Raw genomic sequence first — 17977 nt, forward strand, 5'->3', positions numbered from 1 at the left:
GGTGCATAGAGGGAGAGACACAGAGAGAATCCCTGGTGCACAGAGGGAGAGACAGAGAGAGAATCCCTGGTGTTACAGAGGGAGAGACAGAGAGAGAATCCCTGGTGTTACAGAGGGAGAGACAGAGAGAGAATCCCTGGTGTTACAGAGGGAGAGACAGAGAGAGAATCCCTGGTGTTACAGAGGGAGAGACAGAGAGAGAATCCCTGGTGCACAGAGGGAGAGGTAGAGAGAGAATCCCTGGTGTTACAGAGGGAGAGACAGAGAGAGAATCCCTAGTGCACAGAGGGAGAGGCAGAGAGAGCATCCCTGGTGTTACACAGTGAGAGACAGAGAGAGAATCCCTAGTGTTACAGAGGGAGAGGCAGAGAGAGAATCCCTGGTGTTACAGAGGGAGAGGCAGAGAGAGTATCCCTGGTGCACAGAGGGAGAGGCAGAGAGAGAATCCCTGATGTTACAGAAGGAGAGGCAGAGAGAGAATCCCTGGTGTTACAGAGGGAGAGACAGAGAGAGAATCCCTGGTGTTACAGAGGGAGAGGCAGAGAGAGAATCCCTGGTGTTACAGAGGGAGAGACAGAGAGCATCCCTGGTGTTACAGAGGGAGAGACAGAGAGAGCATCCCTGGTGTTACAGAGGGAGAGACAGAGAGAGAATCCCTGGTGTTACAGAGGGAGAGACAGAGAGAGAATCCCTGGTGTTACAGAGGGAGAGACAGAGAGAGAATCCCTGGTGTTACAGAGGGAGAGACAGAGAGAGAATCCCTGGTGCACAGAGAGAGAGGCAAAGAGAGAGAATCCCTGGTGCACAGAGGGAGAGACAGAGAGAGAATCCCTGGTGTTACAGAGGGAGAGACAGAGAGAATCCCTAGTGTTACAGAGGGGGAGGCAGAGAGAGCATCCCTGGTGTTACAGAGGGAGAGGCAGCGAGAGAATCCCTGGTGTTACAGAGGGAGAGGCAGAGAGAGCATCCCTGGTGCACAGAGGGAGAGACAGAGAGAGAATCCCTGGTGTTACAGAGGGAGAGGCAGAGAGAGCATCCCTGGTGTTACAGAGGGAGAGGCAGAGAGAGAATCCCTGGTGTTACAGAGGGAGAGGCAGAGAGAGCATCCCTGGTGCACAGAGGGAGAGACAGAGAGAGAATCCCTGGTGTTACAGAGGGAGAGGCAGAGAGAGCATCCCTGGTGTTACAGAGGGAGAGGCAGAGAGAGAATCCCTGGTGTTACAGAGGGAGAGACAGAGAGAGAATTCCTGGTGTTACAGAGGGAGAGGCAGCGAGAGAATCCCTGGTGTTACAGAGGGAGAGACAGGGAGTGAATTCCTGGTGTTACGGAGGGAGAGGCAGAGAGAGAATCCCTGGTGTTACGGAGAGAGAGGCAGAGAGAGAATTCCTGGTGTTACAGAGGGAGAGAGAGAGAGAATCCCTGGTGTTACGGAGAGAGAGGCAGAGAGAGAATTCCTGGTGTTACAGAGGGAGAGGCAGAGAGAGAATCCCTGGTGTTACGGAGAGAGAGGCAGAGAGAGAATTCCTGGTGTTACAGAGGGAGAGGCAGTGAGAGAATCCCTGGTGTTACAGAGGGAGAGGCAAAGAGAGAATCCCTGGTGTTACAGAGGGAGAGGCAGAGAGAGAATTCCTGGTGTTACAGAGCGGCTGCTCCACAGTTGGGTTAATGTAAAAGAGACCAATTCAACCCAGTGGGGAATTCAGCAGAAAGTTCTTCACCCAGAGTCTGGGAGCAGGTGGAACTCGCTCCCAGAGGGAGTGGACCAGTTGAATAGTGTCCATACATTTGAAGGGAAGCTGGATAAGCACATGGGGAGGGGGAGGAATAGAAGGTGATGGCGGTAAGATGTAGAAGGGGTGGGAGGAGGCTGGTGTGGAGAATAAATACCAGCCTGGAGCAGATGGGCTGAATGGCCTGGTTTTGAGTTGATTTTGTTATTTTAGTAGCAGGGAAATAAACTGACAGGAGGTAAGAAGGAATCAGAGAGACGTATAGTACAAGAAGGTTATTCTGCCCATTCTGCCTGTGCTGGCTCTTTGAAAGAGCTATCCGATTAACCCCATTCTCCCTGTTCTTTGCCCATAAGCCTGGAATTTTCTCCCCGTCAAGTATTGACAGGGTGGATGTGGAGAGGGTGTTTCCTCTTGTGGAAGAATCTAGAACTAGAGGTCACTGTTTAAAAATAAGGGGTCCCCATTTAAGACAGAGATGAGGAGAAATTTTTTTCTCTGAGTCTTTGAGCTCTTCTTCAAAAGGTGGTGGAAGCAGAGCCTTTGAATATTTTTAAGGCAGAGCTAGATTGATTTCTGATTTAGAGCGGGTGAAAGGTTATCGGGGGTAGACGGGAATGTGGGCTTGAGGTTACCTTCAGGTCAGCCATGACCTTATTAAATGGCAGAGCAGGCCCGAGGGGCTGAATGGCCTCCTCCTGCTCCTAATTCAGATGTTTTTATTTCTCCAATTCCCTTTTGAAAGTTATTGATTTAGACGTGAATATGTGAGGTATGATCAGTAAGTTTGCAGATTACACAAAAATTGGTGGTGTCATAAATAGTGAACCTGCTTCCACTGCTCTTTCAGGCAGCGCGTTCCAGATCAGAACTTTCCGGATTGTAACATTCCAGAATACACCTCACTGGGTAATATTTTCCCTCTTTTTTTTGCTGAAATCTGTGTTCATTATTTACTGATTCTTCTGGAAATAGGGAGAAGCACCAAAACTCTTTAAACAGCTCCCCTAATCGTCTCCGCTCTAAAGAGAATAATCCAGTTACCTGAAATCCCTCATCCCTCTATTCTAGTGAATCTCCCCTGTACTCTCTCCAAAGGCTTAATGTCCTTTCAAAAGTCTGGTGTCCAGAACTGGATACAATTTCCAGCTGGGGTTTAGCGGCTGATTTTATAAAGGGTTTCATCTATTTACTAGAAAAGTACCAGGAACAAGACACTTCACAGGAACATTCTACAATAAACTTTGACACTGGGGCACATAATTAGGTGACCAAAAGTTTGGTCAAAGAGGTAGGTTTCATAAAGAGTCTTAAAGGAGGAACGGGGTGGGGGGGTTTAGGAAGGGAATTCCAGATCTTCGGGCCCAGACAGCTGAAGGTACGGCCGCCAATAGTGGAGCGATTAAAATCAGGGATGGTCAGGATTGGAGGAGCACAGAGAACTCAGAGAGCTGTGGGTCTGGACGAGCTACAAGATAGGGGGAGTTTTCTTTGACTTTGGGGAGGTGGGAGTCGGAGTGTGCAGTGTTAGGGGGAAAACACCAATGAGGATGGATGGTCATCAGTGTCTCCTTTGAGCAGACCAATGGAATTAGAGTCATTGAGCCAAACAGCACAGAAACAGGCCCTTCAGCCCATTGTGTCTGTGCCAGCCATCAAGTCCCTATCTATTCTAATCCCATTTTCCAGCACTTGGCCTGTATGCTATGGCGTTTCAAGTGCTCATCTAAATACTTCTTAAATGTGAGGGTTCCTGCCTCTACCATCCCCTCAGGCAGCGTGTTCCAGATTCCAACCACCCTCTGGGTGAAAACATCTTCCTCAAATCCCCTCTAATCCTCCTACCTTAAATCTATGCCTCCTGGTTATTGACCCCTCCCCCAAGGGGAAAAGTTTCTTCCTATCTAATCTATCTATGTCCTTCATAATCTTGTCGACCTCTATCAGGCCCCCCCTCAGCCTTCTCTGCTCTAAGGAAAACAACCCAAGCCTACCCAGTCTCTCTTCATAGCTGAAACGCTCCAGCCCAGCAACATCTTGGTGAATCTCCTCTGCACCCCCTCCAGTGCAATCACATCCTTCCTATAGTGTGGTAACCAGAACTGCACAAGGCACTGCAGCTGTGGCTTAACCAGCGTTTTATACAGCTCCAACATAACCTCCCTGCTCTTATATTCTATGCCTCGGCTATTAAAGGCAAGTATCCCATATGCCTTCTTAACCACCTTATCCACCTCTGCTGCTGCCTTCAGGGATCTATGGACATGTACACCAAGATCCCTCTGATCCTCTGTACTTTCTAGGGTCCTACCATTCATTCCCTTGCCATGTTAGTCCTCCCAAAATGCATCACCTCACACTTCTCAGGATTAAATTCCATTTGCCACTGCTCTACCCATCTTACCAGCCCATCTGTATCGTCCTGTAATCTAAGGCTTTCCTCCTCGCTATTTACAACGCCATCAATTTTTGTGTCATCTGTGAATTTACTGATCGTACCTCCTATATTCACATCTAAATCATGAATGTACACTACAAACAGCAAGGGTCCCAGCACCAATCCCTGCGATACACCACTCGTCACAGGATTCCAATCGCAAAAACAAATTATTCCAGTGATTTCTTCCACCACCACCTCCTTCTTCATTTCCATCTTTTCAATAGTTATGACTGGATTAGGACCCCCCACCCCCCCCCGCCACCCCCAAGTGAGTTCAGCTCACACTGTACAAACTGCTGTAGAACAGTCTTCCTGCTAGTCTGCAATCTTAAATATAGAATTTCTTTGAAGTCTGGAAATCAGGCTAAAGAACATCGGGCACTCTTCATGGCCATGGTGTGACCCTGTGTTTGGATGTAATGTTCCCTTGCATTGAACAAACTCTGACTCACCACGTCACTGAACAAGAATTGGAGCAGGCAAGATTTTTAAAATGAATTCATTGTAATAAGTGAATGCCCAGGAAGGGTGGACAGAGGTGCAGAATCTGGGAGATTTGTTGGGGTGGGGGCTGCAGAGGGAGCCTGGCAGAGGTGGGCGCTGAGCAGCTGGAAACTGTTGAATTCCTTTCGTCATTCGGTCAGGACTTCACTTTTGAAGTTTCTAGCTTTTAGAAGTGACCTTGATAATTGTTAGTTGTGGGGAATGAAAATGTTCCTTTACCGAACTGGGCTGTAGTCAGTCCCGTGTCACCTTGGTGAGGGTAAGTGCGCAGCAGTCAGGAACCCTTTGTCATTTAATTCCTGTACTTGAAAAATCTTTTCAAACAAGCCATGTTTGTCTAAGATCTCCTGTTAGCTCAGAATTCTGCCAGAGTCATGTCTGAATCCGCCCTGCTTGCTTTAGTTATCTCTGTTTACATTCCAACCCTGGACGATAGAGGGTGGGAGGGGCAGGGAGAAAGGTGGGTGGGGTGGGCTGCACAGACAGAGCATCTGGCTGGGCTTACGAAAGCAGTGCTGCTGCTCTGATGCTGACTGGTATGTAGGAGCAAACTTGTTCTTCATTAATGATCAAAGGCAGAAAGAGGCTGAGTGAAATAAAATCTCAAACCAGAGACTCCAAATCTTCACTGTTCAGCTCTGCTGACTGTGACACTTGGCCCCCATTTGCTGAATCCAAACTGAGGGATGTTGGGGGGTTCCAGGTGGGACAGGGATGGGAATGGGGGTGAGGGAGATTCAGCACAGACACAAAGCGAACAATGGAGAAAGGAAGGGTAATGGGATTGCTTGGGAACTCTTTGGAACTATTGCTTCTTTTTGCCTCTCCCTCCACACAGGCAGAGCAGGACTTTTATTCTTTCAGAAGATTTGGGTGTCATTGGAATTGATTGATTGCCCATCACTAATTATCCTTCAGAAGGTGACTGTGTATAACAATTCACAGCCAAATGTTTTCATACATACGGCCTCAAATCATTCATGTCTGAGGAACTGGAACTGCAACTGTTCCCCAGTGAGAGTCAGTGTGTGTGGGACCTGTACCCCAGTGAGAGTCAGTGTGTGTGGGACTGTACCCCAGTGAGAGTCAGTGTGTGTGGGACTGTACCCCAGTGAGAGTCAGTGTGTGTGGGACTGTACCCCAGTGAGAGTCAGTGTGCGTGGGACCTGTACCCCAGTGAGAGTCAGTGTGTGTGGGACTGTACCCCAGTGAGAGTCAGTGTGTGTGGGACCCGTACCCCAGTGAGAGTCAGTGTGCGTGCAACTGTTCCCCAGTGAGAGTCAGTGTGTGTGCAACTGTACCTCAGTGACAGTCAGTGTGTGTGGGACTGTACCCCAGTGACAGTGTGTGTGTGTGGGACCCGTACCCCAGTGAGAGTCAGTGTGTGTGGAACTGTACCCCAGTGAGAGTCAGTGTGTGTGGGACTGTATCCCAGTGAGAGTCAGTGTGTGTGGGACTGTAACCCAGTGAGAGTCAGTGTGTGTGGGACTGTACCCCAGTGAGAGTCAGTGTGTGTGGGACTGTAACCCAGTGAGAGTCAGTGTGTGTGGAACTGTACCCCAGTGAGAGTCAGTGTGTATGGGACTGTACCCCAGTGAGAGTCAGTGTGTGTGGGACTGTACCCCAGTGAGACTCAGTGTGTGTGGAACTGTATCCCAGTGAGAGTCAGTGTGTGTGGGACCCGTACCCCAGTGAGAGTCAATGTGTGTGGAACTGTACCCCAGTGAGAGTCAGTGTGTGTGGGACTGTACCCCAGTGAGAGTCAATGTGTGTGGAACTGTACCCCAGTGAGAGTCAGTGTGTGTGGGACCCGTATCCCAGTGAGAGTCAGTGTGTGTGGGACCCATACCCCAGTGAGAGTCAGTGTGTGTGGAAATGTACCCCAGTGAGAGTCAGTGTGTGTGGGACTGTAACCCAGTGAGAGTCAGTGTGTGTGGAACTGTACCCCAGTGAGAGTCAGTGTGTGTGGGACCCGTACCCCAGTGAGAGTCAGTGTGTGTGGGACCTGTATCCCAGTGAGAGTCAGTGTGTGTGGGACCCGTACCCCAGTGAGAGTCAGTGTGTGTGGGACTGTACCCCAGTGAGAGTCAGTGTGTGTGGGACCCGTACCCCAGTGAGAGTCATTGTGTGTGGAAATGTACCCCAGTGAGAGTCAGTGTGTGTGGAACTGTACCCCAGTGAGAGTCAATGTGTGTGGGACCCGTACCCCAGTGAGAGTCAGTGTGTGTGGGACCTGTATCCCAGTGAGAGTCAGTGTGTGTGGGACCCGTACCCCAGTGAGAGTCAGTGTGTGTGGGACTGTACCCCAGTGAGAGTCAGTGTGTGTGGGACCCGTACCTCAGTGAGAGTCAGTGTGTGTGGAACTGTACCCCAGTGAGAGTCAGTGTGTGTGGGACTGTACCCCAGTGAGAGTCAGTGTGTGTGGGACTGTACCCCAGTGAGAGTCAGTGTGTGTGGGACTGTACCCCAGTGAGAGTCAGTGTGTGTGGGACCCGTACCCCAGTGAGAGTCAGTGTGTGTGGAACTGTACCCCAGTGAGAGTCAGTGTGTGTGGGACTGTATCCCAGTGAGAGTCAGTGTGTGTGGGACTGTATCCCAGTGAGAGTCAGTGTGTGTGGGACTGTACCCCAGTGAGAGTCAGTGTGTGTGGGATTGTAACCCAGTGAGAGTCAGTGTGTGTGGGACTGTAACCCAGTGAGAGTCAGTGTGTGTGGAACTGTACCCCAGTGAGAGTCAGTGTGTGTGGGACTGTACCCCAGTGAGACTCAGTGTGTGTGGAACTGTACCCCTGTGAGAGTCAGTGTGTGTGGGACTGTACCCCAGTGAGAGTCAATGTGTGTGGAACTGTACCCCAGTGAGAGTCAGTGTGTGTGGGACCCGTATCCCAGTGAGAGTCAGTGTGTGTGGGACCCGTACCCCAGTGAGAGTCAGTGTGTGTGGAAATGTACCCCAGTGAGAGTCAGTGTGTGTGGGACTGTAACCCAGTGAGAGTCAGTGTGTGTGGAACTGTACCCCAGTGAGAGTCAGTGTGTGTGGGACCCGTACCCCAGTGAGAGTCAGTGTGTGTGGGACCTGTATCCCAGTGAGAATCAGTGTGTGTGGGACCCGTACCCCAGTGAGAGTCAGTGTGTGTGGGACTGTACCCCAGTGAGAGTCAGTGTGTGTGGGACCCGTACCCCAGTGAGAGTCATTGTGTGTGGAAATGTACCCCAGTGAGAGTCAGTGTGTGTGGAACTGTACCCCAGTGAGAGTCAGTGTGTGTGGGACCCGTACCCCAGTGAGAGTCAGTGTGTGTGGGACCTGTATCCCAGTGAGAGTCAGTGTGTGTGGGACCCATACCCCAGTGAGAGTCAGTGTATGTGGGACTGTACCCCAGTGAGAGTCAGTGTGTGTGGGACCCGTACCTCAGTGAGAGTCAGTGTGTGTGGGACTGTACCCCAGTGAGAGTCAGTGTGTGTGGGACTGTACCCCAGTGAGAGTCAGTGTGTGTGGGACTGTACCCCAGTGAGAGTCAGTGTGTGTGGGACTGTACCCCAGTGAGAGTCAGTGTGTGTGGGACTGTACCCCAGTGAGAGTCAGTGTGTGTGGGACTGTACCCCAGTGAGAGTCAGTGTGTGTGGGACTGTACCCCAGTGAGAGTCAGTGTGTGTGGGACCCGTACCCCAGTGAGAGTCAGTGTGTGTGGGACCCGTACCCCAATGAGAGTCAGTGTGTGTGGGACCCGTACCCCAGTGAGAGTCAGTGTGTGTGCAACTGTTCCCCAGTGAGACTCAGTGTGTGTGCAACTGTACCTCAGTGACAGTCAGTGTGTGTGGGACTGTACCCCACTGAGAGTCAGTGTGTGTGGGACCCGTACCCCAGTGAGAGTCAGTGTGTGTGGAACTGTACCCCAGTGAGAGTCAGTGTGTGTGGGACTGTATCCCAGTGAGAGTCAGTGTGTGTGGGACTGTACCCCAGTGAGAGTCAGTGTGTGTGGGATTGTAACCCAGTGAGAGTCAGTGTGTGTGGGACTGTAACCCAGTGAGAGTCAGTGTGTGTGGAACTGTACCCCAGTGAGAGTCAGTGTGTGTGGGACTGTACCCCAGTGAGAGTCAGTGTGTGTGGGACTGTACCCCAGTGAGAGTCAGTGTGTGTGGGACTGTACCCCAGTGAGAGTCAGTGTGTGTGGGACTGTACCCCAGTGAGAGTCAGTGTGTGTGGGACTGTACCCCAGTGAGAGTCAGTGTGTGTGGGACTGTACCCCAGTGAGAGTCAGTGTGTGTGGGACTGTACCCCAGTGAGAGTCAGTGTGTGTGGGACCTGTACCCCAGTGCGAGTCAGTGTGTGTGGGACCCGTATCCAAGTGAAATTCAGTGTGTGTGGGACCCGTACCCCAGTGAGAGTCAGTGTGTGTGGGACTGTACCCCAGTGAGAGTCAGTGTGTGTGGGACCCGTACCCCAGTGAGAGTCAGTGTGTGTGGAAATGTACCCCAGTGAGAGTCAGTGTGTGTGGGACTGTAACCCAGTGAGAGTCAGTGTGTGTGGAACTGTACCCCAGTGAGAGTCAGTGTGTGTGGGACCCGTACCCCAGTGAGAGTCAGTGTGTGTGGGACCTGTATCCCAGTGAGAGTCAGTGTGTGTGGGACCTGTATCCCAGTGAGAGTCAGTGTGTGTGGGACCTGTATCCCAGTGAGAGTCAGTGTGTGTGTGGGACTGTAACCCAGTGAGAGTCAGTGTGTGTGGGACCTGTATCCCAGTGAGAGTCAGTGTGTGTGGGACCTGTATCCCAGTGAGAGTCAGTGTGTGTGGGACCCGTACCCCAGTGAGAGTCAGTGTGTGTGGGACTGTACCCCAGTGAGAGTCAGTGTGTGTGGGACCTGTATCCCAGTGAGAGTCAGTGTGTGTGGGACCCGTACCCCAGTGAGAGTCAGTGTGTGTGGGACTGTACCCCAGTGAGAGTCAGTGTGTGTGGGACCCGTACCCCGGTGAGAGTCAGTGTGTGTGGAACTGTACCCCAGTGAGAGTCAGTGTGTGTGGAACTGTACCCCAGTGAGAGTCAGTGTGTGTGGGACCCATACCCCAGTGAGAGTCAGTGTGTGTGGGACCCGTACCCCAGTGAGAGTCAGTGTGTGTGGGACTGTACCCCAGTGAGAGTCAGTGTGTGTGGGACCCGTACCCCAGTGAGAGTCAGTGTGTGTGGAAATGTACCCCAGTGAGAGTCAGTGTGTGTGGGACTGTAACCCAGTGAGAGTCAGTGTGTGTGGAACTGTACCCCAGTGAGAGTCAGTGTGTGTGGGACCCATACCCCAGTGAGAGTCAGTGTGTGTGGGACCTGTATCCCAGTGAGAGTCAGTGTGTGTGGGACCTGTATCCCAGTGAGAGTCAGTGTGTGTGGGACCCGTACCCCAGTGAGAGTCAGTGTGTGTGGGACCCGTACCCCGGTGAGAGTCAGTGTGTGTGGAACTGTACCCCAGTGAGAGTCAGTGTGTGTGGAACTGTACCCCAGTGAGAGTCAGTGTGTGTGGAACTGTACCCCAGTGAGAGTCAGTGTGTGTGGGACCCATACCCCAGTGAGAGTCAGTGTGTGTGGGACCCGTACCCCAGTTAGAGTCAGTGTGTGTGGAAATGTACCCCAGTGAGAGTCAGTGTGTGTGGGACTGTAACCCAGTGAGAGTCAGTGTGTGTGGAACTGTACCCCAGTGAGAATCAGTGTGTGTGGGACCCGTACCCCAGTGAGGGTCAGTGTGTGTGGGACCCGTACCCCAGTGAGAGTCAGTGTGTGTGGGACTGTAACCCAGTGAGAGTCAGTGTGTGTGGGACCCGTACCCCAGTGAGAGTCAGTGTGTGTGGGACTGTAACCCAGTGAGAGTCAGTGTGTGTGGGACTGTAACCCAGTGAGAGTCAGTGTGTGTGGGACTGTAACCCAGTGAGAGTCAGTGTGTGTGGGACTGTAACCCAGTGAGAGTCAGTGTGTGTGGGACTGTAACCCAGTGAGAGTCAGTGTGTGTGGGACCCGTACCCCTGTGAGAGTCAGTGTGTGTAGGACCCGTACCCCAGTGAGAGTCAGTGCGTGTGGGACTGTACCCCAGTGAGAGTCAGTGTGTTTGGGACCCGTATCCCAGTGAGAGTCAGTGTGTGTGGGACTGTACCCCAGTGAGCGTCTGTGTGTGTGGGACTGTACCCCAGTGAGCGTCTGTGTGTGTGGGACTGTAACCCAGTGAGCGTCTGTGTGTGTGGGACTGTAACCCAGTGAGAGTCAGTGTGTGTGGGACTGTGCCCCAGTGAGAGTCAGTGTGTGTGGGACTGTAACCCAGTGAGAGTCAGTGTGTGTGGGACCCGTACCCCAGTGAGAGTCAGTGTGTGTGGGACTGTAACCCAGTGAGAGTCAGTGTGTGTGGGACTGTAACCCAGTGAGAGACAGTGTGTGTGGGACTGTACCCCAGTGAGAGTCAGTGTGTGTGGAACTGTACCCCAGTGAGAGTCAGTGTGTTTGGGACTGTAACCCAGTGAGAGTCAGTGTGTGTGGGACCCGTCCCCCAGTGAGAGTCAGTGTGTGTGGGACTGTAACCCAGTGAGAGTCAGTGTGTGTGGGACCCGTACCCCAGTGAGAGTCAGTGTGTGTGGGACCCGTACCCCAGTGAGAGTCAGTGTGTGTGGGACTGTAACCCAGTGAGAGTCAGTGTGTGTGGGACTGTAACCCAGTGAGAGTCAGTGTGTGTGGGACTGTAACCCAGTGAAAGTCAGTGTTTGTGGGACTTCGGGTGAAGGAGAGTTGGGGGAAGAAGTTTGAGGACCTCGTATGGGGCCTGGGATTGGGCTAGGAGTGTGGCAAGGTTAATGGCTGTGGTTTGAGAATGTTGTGCACTCTAGTGTAAGGTCTGGGTGTGGTGTTCTGAAGCCTGATATCTCTGACTGATGCTGATGTTCTGTATTCCAGGATCTGGAGTGGGTGAAACTGGAACCACAGCTTCTCCAGAAGCAGGAGGGTGGGTGATTGAGAGGCCGAGCGGCCATGGCCCAAAGAAGTGGCTCTTTTGCCAGGGTGCTGGTTTTTGTTGTGACCCTCCTGGTATCCAAGAGTCGAGCACAGCTGAAGCAGACTTCTCGATTTGGGAATAAACCTTTTGTGACTGTGTGGAATGCACCAACCCAGGACTGTGTCCGCCATTCAGTCAATCTGAACCTCAACATGTTTGACATCATTTCATCCCCAAATGAAGGCTTTTATGACCAGAATCTAACAATCTTCTACAAGGAGAGGCTGGGCAGGTACCCGTACTACCATGGGCAGCAGGCTGTGAATGGGGGTGTGCCGCAGAACAGCAGCCTCATGGACCATCTCACTGTGATGGAGCGGGACATTGAGCGTTACATGCGATCCCGGAGCACCAAGGGTCTGGCAGTGATCGACTGGGAGGAGTGGAGACCCCTCTGGATTCGAAACTGGAAGGACAAACAGATTTACCGGAACAGCTCCCGGCGCCTGGTGTCTGAACGACACCCAGACTGGACCGAGAGTGACCTCAACAGGGAGGCACAATTTGAGTTTGAGCAATCAGCCCAAAGGTTCATGGCGGAGACTCTGAGGAGGGCCAGGAACTCACGGCCACACAGCATGTGGGGCTTCTATCTGTTCCCAGACTGCTACAACCACGACTATAAGAACAATATGGCCAACTACACAGGCCGTTGTCCTGATGTGGAGATATCTCGCAATGACCTCCTCAGGTGGCTGTGGACCAACAGCACAGCAGTGTTCCCTTCCATCTACCTGGACGCAATGCTGCGTTCCACTAACAGTGCTACCAAGTTTGTCCGCTCACGGGTCAAAGAGGCACTGAGAGTGTCCGAGCTTCACAGCGCCAACTACTCACTGCCCGTGTTTGTCTATTCCCGACCCACTTACACTTACACCGTCGACCTGCTAACTGAGGTGAGCATCCTCTCCTGTCAATCACTAGCATTCCTCAACTAGATCCACAATTTCAGAATTTTAACGGCACAGAAGGAGGCCATTCATCCCATCACATTTGCAATGGCTCCCCAAATGAGCATCATGACCGAGTGTCATTGCCCTGCCTTTTCCCTATACCCCTGCACATTGTTTCTATTCAAATAATCATCTTATGCCCTCTTGAATGCCTCGAATGAACCTGCCTCCACCACACTTCCAGGCTGTGCATTCCAGACCCGAGCCACTCGCTGTGTGAAAAAGTCCAGAGTAAAGCTCCCTCTACACTGTCCCCATCAAACACTCCCAGGGCAGGTACAGCACGGGGTTAGATACAGAGTAAAGATCCCTCTACACTGTCCCCATCAAACACTCCCAGGACAGGTACAGCACAGGGTTAGATACAGAGTAAATCTCCATCTACACCGTCCCCATCAAACATTCCCAGGACAGGTACAGCACGGGGTTAGATACAGAGTAAATCTCCATCTACACCGTCCCCATCAAACACTCCCAGGACAGGTACAGCACGGGGTTAGATACAGAGTAAAGATCCCTCTACACTGTCCCCATCAAACACTCCCAGGACAGGTACAGCACGGGGTTAGATACAGAGTAAAGATCCCTCTACACTGTCCCCATCAAACACTCCCAGGACAGGTACAGCACAGGGTTAGATACAGAGTAAATCTCCCTCTACACTGTCCCCATCAAACACTCCCAGGGCAGGTACAGCACGGGGTTAGATACAGAGTAAATCTCCCTCTACACTGTCCCCATCAAACACTCCCAGGACAGGTACAGCACGGGGTTAGATACAGAGTAAAACTCCCTCTACACTGTCCCCATCACACACTCCCAGGACAGGTACAGCACGGGGTTAGATACAGAGTAAATCTCCCTCTACACTGTCCCCATCAAACACTCCCAGGACAGGTACAGCACGGGGTTAGATACAGAGTAAAGCTCCCTCTACACTGTCCCCATCACACACTCCCAGGACAGGTACAGCACGGGGTTAGATACAGAGTAAAGCTCCCTCTACACTGTCCCCATCAAACACTCCCAGGACAGGTACAGCACGGGGTTAGATACAGAGTAAAGCTCCCTCTACACTGTACCCTTCAAACACTCCAAGAACACCCAGCAGTGGGTTTGATACAGAGTAAAGCTGCCTCTTCATGTCCCCATCAAACACTCCCAGGACAGGTACAGCACCGGGTTAGATACAGAGTAAAATTCCCTCTACGCTGTCCCCATCAAACACTCCCAGGACAGGTACAGCATGGGGTTAGATACAGAGTAAAGCTCTCTCTACACTGTCTCCATCAAACACTCCCAGGACAGGTACAGCACAGGGTTAGATACAGAGTAAAGCTCTCTCTACACTGTCCCCATCAAACACTCCCAGGACAGGTACAGCACGGGGTTAGATACAGAGTAAATCTCCCTCTACACTGTCCCCATCAAACTCACCCAGGACAGTTACTGTATGGGGTTAGATACAGTGTAAATCTCCCTCTACACTGTCCCCATCAAACACTCCCAGGGCAGGTATAGCACAGGGTTAGATACAGAGTAAAGAACCCTCTACAGTGTCCCCATCAAACACTCAAAGGAGAGATACAGCAAGGGGTTAGATACAGAGTAAAGCTCCCTCTACACTGTCCCCATCAAACACTCCCAGGACAGGTACAGCACGGGGTTAGATACAGAGTAAATCTCCCTCTACACTGTCCCCATCAAACACTCACAGGACAGGTACAGCACAGGGTTAGATACAGAGTAAATCTCCCTCTACACTGTCCCCATCAAACACTCCCAGGACAGGTACAGCACGGGGTTAGATACAGAGTAAATCTCCCTCTACACCGTCCCCATCAAACACTCCCAGGACAGGTACAGCACGGGGTTAGATACAGAGAATGTGCCTTTGTCCCAGCTTCCACGAGCGCTCTCCACTCCAGCACTGTGGTATTTTCCATTTGCTCTCCGGTTTGTGGCCTCTGAGGGTCTCTCCCCCTCTGTGTGAACCAATGCTTTCTGACATCACCCCTCAGTGACCTGGTTAAAATTGTAAGACGAATCTCCCTGTTGAGGAGACCCACACTCTCTCTCTCTCTCTCTCTCTCTCTCTCTCACGGGAGTGAGATGGAGGGAGGGAGCACGAGAGAGAGAGAAGACCCTCACCCTCCCTCCCTCTCTCTTTCCCACCCTCCCCCGACCACCCACCCACCCACCCTCCCTACCACGCTCGCCCGCCCACCGACCCACCCTCCCTCCCTCCCCCGCCCGCCCACCGACCCACCCTCCCTACCCCACCCGCCCGCCCACCCTCCCTCCCTACCCCACCCGCCCACCCACCCTCCCTCCTCCCCCGCCCGCCCACCCACCCTCCCTCCCTACCCCACCCGCCCACCCACCCTCCCTCCCTACCCCGCCCACCCACCCTCCCACCCTCCCTCCCTACCCCACCCGCCCACCCTCCCTCCCTACCCCACCCGCCCACCCTCCCCCCCTCCCTCCCCCTCTCCCTCCCCCTCCCTCCCCCACCCACCCTCCCACCCACCCACCCTCCCTACCCCGCCCACCCACCCTCCCACCCTCCCTCCCTACCCCACCCGCCCACCCTCCCTCCCTACCCCACCCGCCCACCCTCCCCCCCTCCCTCCCCCTCTCCCTCCCCCTCCCTCCCCCACCCACCCTCCCACCCACCCACCCTCCCTACCCCGCCCACCCACCCTCCCACCCACCCTCCCTACCCCGCCCACCCACCCTCCCACCCTCCCTCCCTACCCCACCCGCCCACCCTCCCCCCCTCCCTCCCCCTCTCCCTCCCCCTCCCTCCCCCACCCACCCTCCCTCCCCCGCCCGCCCACCCACCCTCCCTCCCTACCCCACCCGCCCACCCACCCTCCCTCCTCCCCCGCCCGCCCACCCACCCACCCTCCCTCCCTACCCCACCCTCCCACCCTCCCTCCCTACCCCACCCGCCCACCCTCCCCCCCTCCCTCCCCCACCCACCCACCCACCCTCCCTCCCTCCCCCGACCACCCACCCACCCTCCCTCCCTACCACGACCACCCACCCACCCTCCCTCCCTACCACAACCACCCACCCTCCCTCCCTCCCTACCCCGACCACCCTCCCTTCCTCCCTCCCTACCACGACCACCCTTCCTCCCTCCCTACCACGACCACCCTTCCTCCCTCCCTACCACGACCACCCTTCCTCCCTCCCTACCATGACCACCCTTCCTCCCTCCCTACCACGACCACCCTTCCTCCCTCCTCCACCCTCCCTCCCTCCCCCATCCGCCCTCCCGCCCTCCCTCCTTCCCTCGCCCTCCCTCCCTACCTCACCCTGCCCGCACCCTCACTCCCTCACCCTGCCCACGCCCTCCCTCCCTCGCTCTATCCCTCTCCCTCCTCGCTGTCATGTGTGTGAACTCCCTCACCCACTCTTGCTCTACCTCTGCTCTTCTCGCTGTTGGAAAGATTCATTCAGTCTTCCATTGGGTGGTGTCTGCACAGCCAAATACTTGGGTAACACTAAGTTTGAACATAAATAATGAGGCTGTGGGAACAGTCAATATCCATGGAACCCATGGCCAAGGGAAGGGTTATATTGATATGGTTTCTTCAGTTCTGTTGTCTCTTATTTAAACAGCGGGATCTGATCACGACCATCGGAGAGACGGCCGCCCTCGGAGCTGCTGGCATCATATTCTGGGGTGATGCCGACTACAGTAACAGTGAGGTAAGAATTAACCCTTTCTAGCCCTGTTGTTCTGCTCGATGCCTTTGCCATTGTGCATTTCCGCCTCATTCCAGCGGTCCCTCCGTTACTCCGTGTGATCCCTTCCTGCTCGTCCGGCCGATCATTCAGGAGGACGAACTTGATCCTTTGGATGCCAGCCTGATGCATCAGTGGGTAAGGTGCACTAGGGTATATCCAAATGGGACAGAGCTGCCAGCGGTGGTGCTGTGACATGTGGGGGTGGGGGTCAGTATTCTGGGCTCGGTGACCCTGGGTCAGTGAGAATTGAATTCACTGTCATCAAACTGGATAGGAACCTGCTCAGCAATTTATTGATTGTGTCTCCAGGGTTGAAGTGGGCAGGGGGTTGGTGGGAGCAGAGAGAGAGAAAGGGAGCAACAGAATTCTCTAACCATCCCCTCACCATCCTGTCACCCCCTCACCCTCTTTTTATTTAATTGTTCACGGAGTGTGGGTATCGCTGGCTGGGCCAGCATTTATTGCCCATCCCTAATTGCCCTGGAGAAGGTGGTGGTGAGCTGCCTTCTTGAACCGCTGCAGTCCATGTGGTGTAGGTACACCCACAGTGCTGTTAGGGAGGGAGTTCCAGGATTTTGACCCAGCGACAGTGAAGGAACAGCGATATATTTCCAAGTCAGGATGGTGAGTGACTTGGAGGGGAACTTCCAGGTGGTGGTGTTCCCATGTGTCTGCTGCCCTTGTCCTTCTAGGTGGTGGTGGTCATGGGTTTGGAAGGTGCTGTTGAAGGAGCCTGGGAATTCCTGCAGTGCATCTTGTAGATGGTACACACACTGCTGCTACTGTGCATCGGTGGTGGAGCGAGTGAATGTTTGTGGACGGGGTGCCAATCAAGTGGGCTGCTTTGTCCTGGATGGTGTCAAGCTTCTTGAGTGTTGTGGGAGCTGCACTTATCCAGGCAAGTGGGGAGTATTCCATCACACTCCTGACTTGTGCCTTGTAGATGGTGGACAGGCTTTGGGGAGACAGGAGGTGAGTTACTCGCCACAGGATTCCTAGCCCCTGACCTGCTCTTGTAGCCACAGTATTTATATGGCTAGTCCAGTTCAGTTTCTGGTCAATGGTAAACCCCAGGATGTTGATAGTTGGGGATTCAGTGATGGTAATGCCATTGAACACCAAGGGGTGATGGTTGGATTCTCTCCTGTCAGAGACAATCATTGCCTGACACTTGTGTGGTGTGAATGTTACTTGCCACTTGTCAGCCCAAGCCTAGATATTGTCCAGGTCTTGCTGCATTTGGACAGGGACTGCTTCAGTATCTGAGGAGTCGCGAATGGTGTTGAACATTGTACAACCATCAGTGAACATCCCAATTCTGACCTTAGGAACATATGAATTAGGAGCAGGAGTAGGTCACTAGGCCCCTCAAGCCTGCTTCGCCATTCAATAAGATCATGGCTAATCTGAATGTAATGTCCTATTTACCCCGATAACCTTTCACCCCCTTGCTAATCAAGAATCTGTCTAGCTCTGCCTTAAAAATATTCAAAGACTCTGCTTCCACTGATTTTGAGAAAGCGAGTTCTAAAGACTCTCAAGCCTCTAAGAGAAAAAAAATCTCATTTCTGTCT

General features: G+C 53.1%; 1 protein-coding gene across 4 annotated transcripts in view; it reads left to right on the top strand.

Annotated features, from left to right (window-relative positions):
- LOC121280571 (hyaluronidase-2-like) overlaps positions 1-17977 on the top strand; it is an 85283-nt gene that overhangs the window by 58879 nt on the left and 8427 nt on the right. For 2 of the 4 annotated variants that reach the window (XM_041192713.1, XM_041192711.1), the window contains exons 2-4: positions 2582-2640; positions 11592-12587; positions 16275-16364. In XM_041192713.1, the coding sequence (XP_041048647.1) occupies positions 11667-12587; positions 16275-16364 (1011 nt within the window). In that variant the 5' untranslated portion in view covers positions 2582-2640; positions 11592-11666. The remainder of the gene's footprint in view (positions 1-2581; positions 2641-11591; positions 12588-16274; positions 16365-17977) is intronic. The other 2 variants (XM_041192714.1, XM_041192712.1) reach the window with 1 other exon arrangement.

This window comes from Carcharodon carcharias, chromosome 7 (assembly GCF_017639515.1).
Source record: "Carcharodon carcharias isolate sCarCar2 chromosome 7, sCarCar2.pri, whole genome shotgun sequence".
Lineage (NCBI taxonomy): Eukaryota > Metazoa > Chordata > Chondrichthyes > Lamniformes > Lamnidae > Carcharodon > Carcharodon carcharias.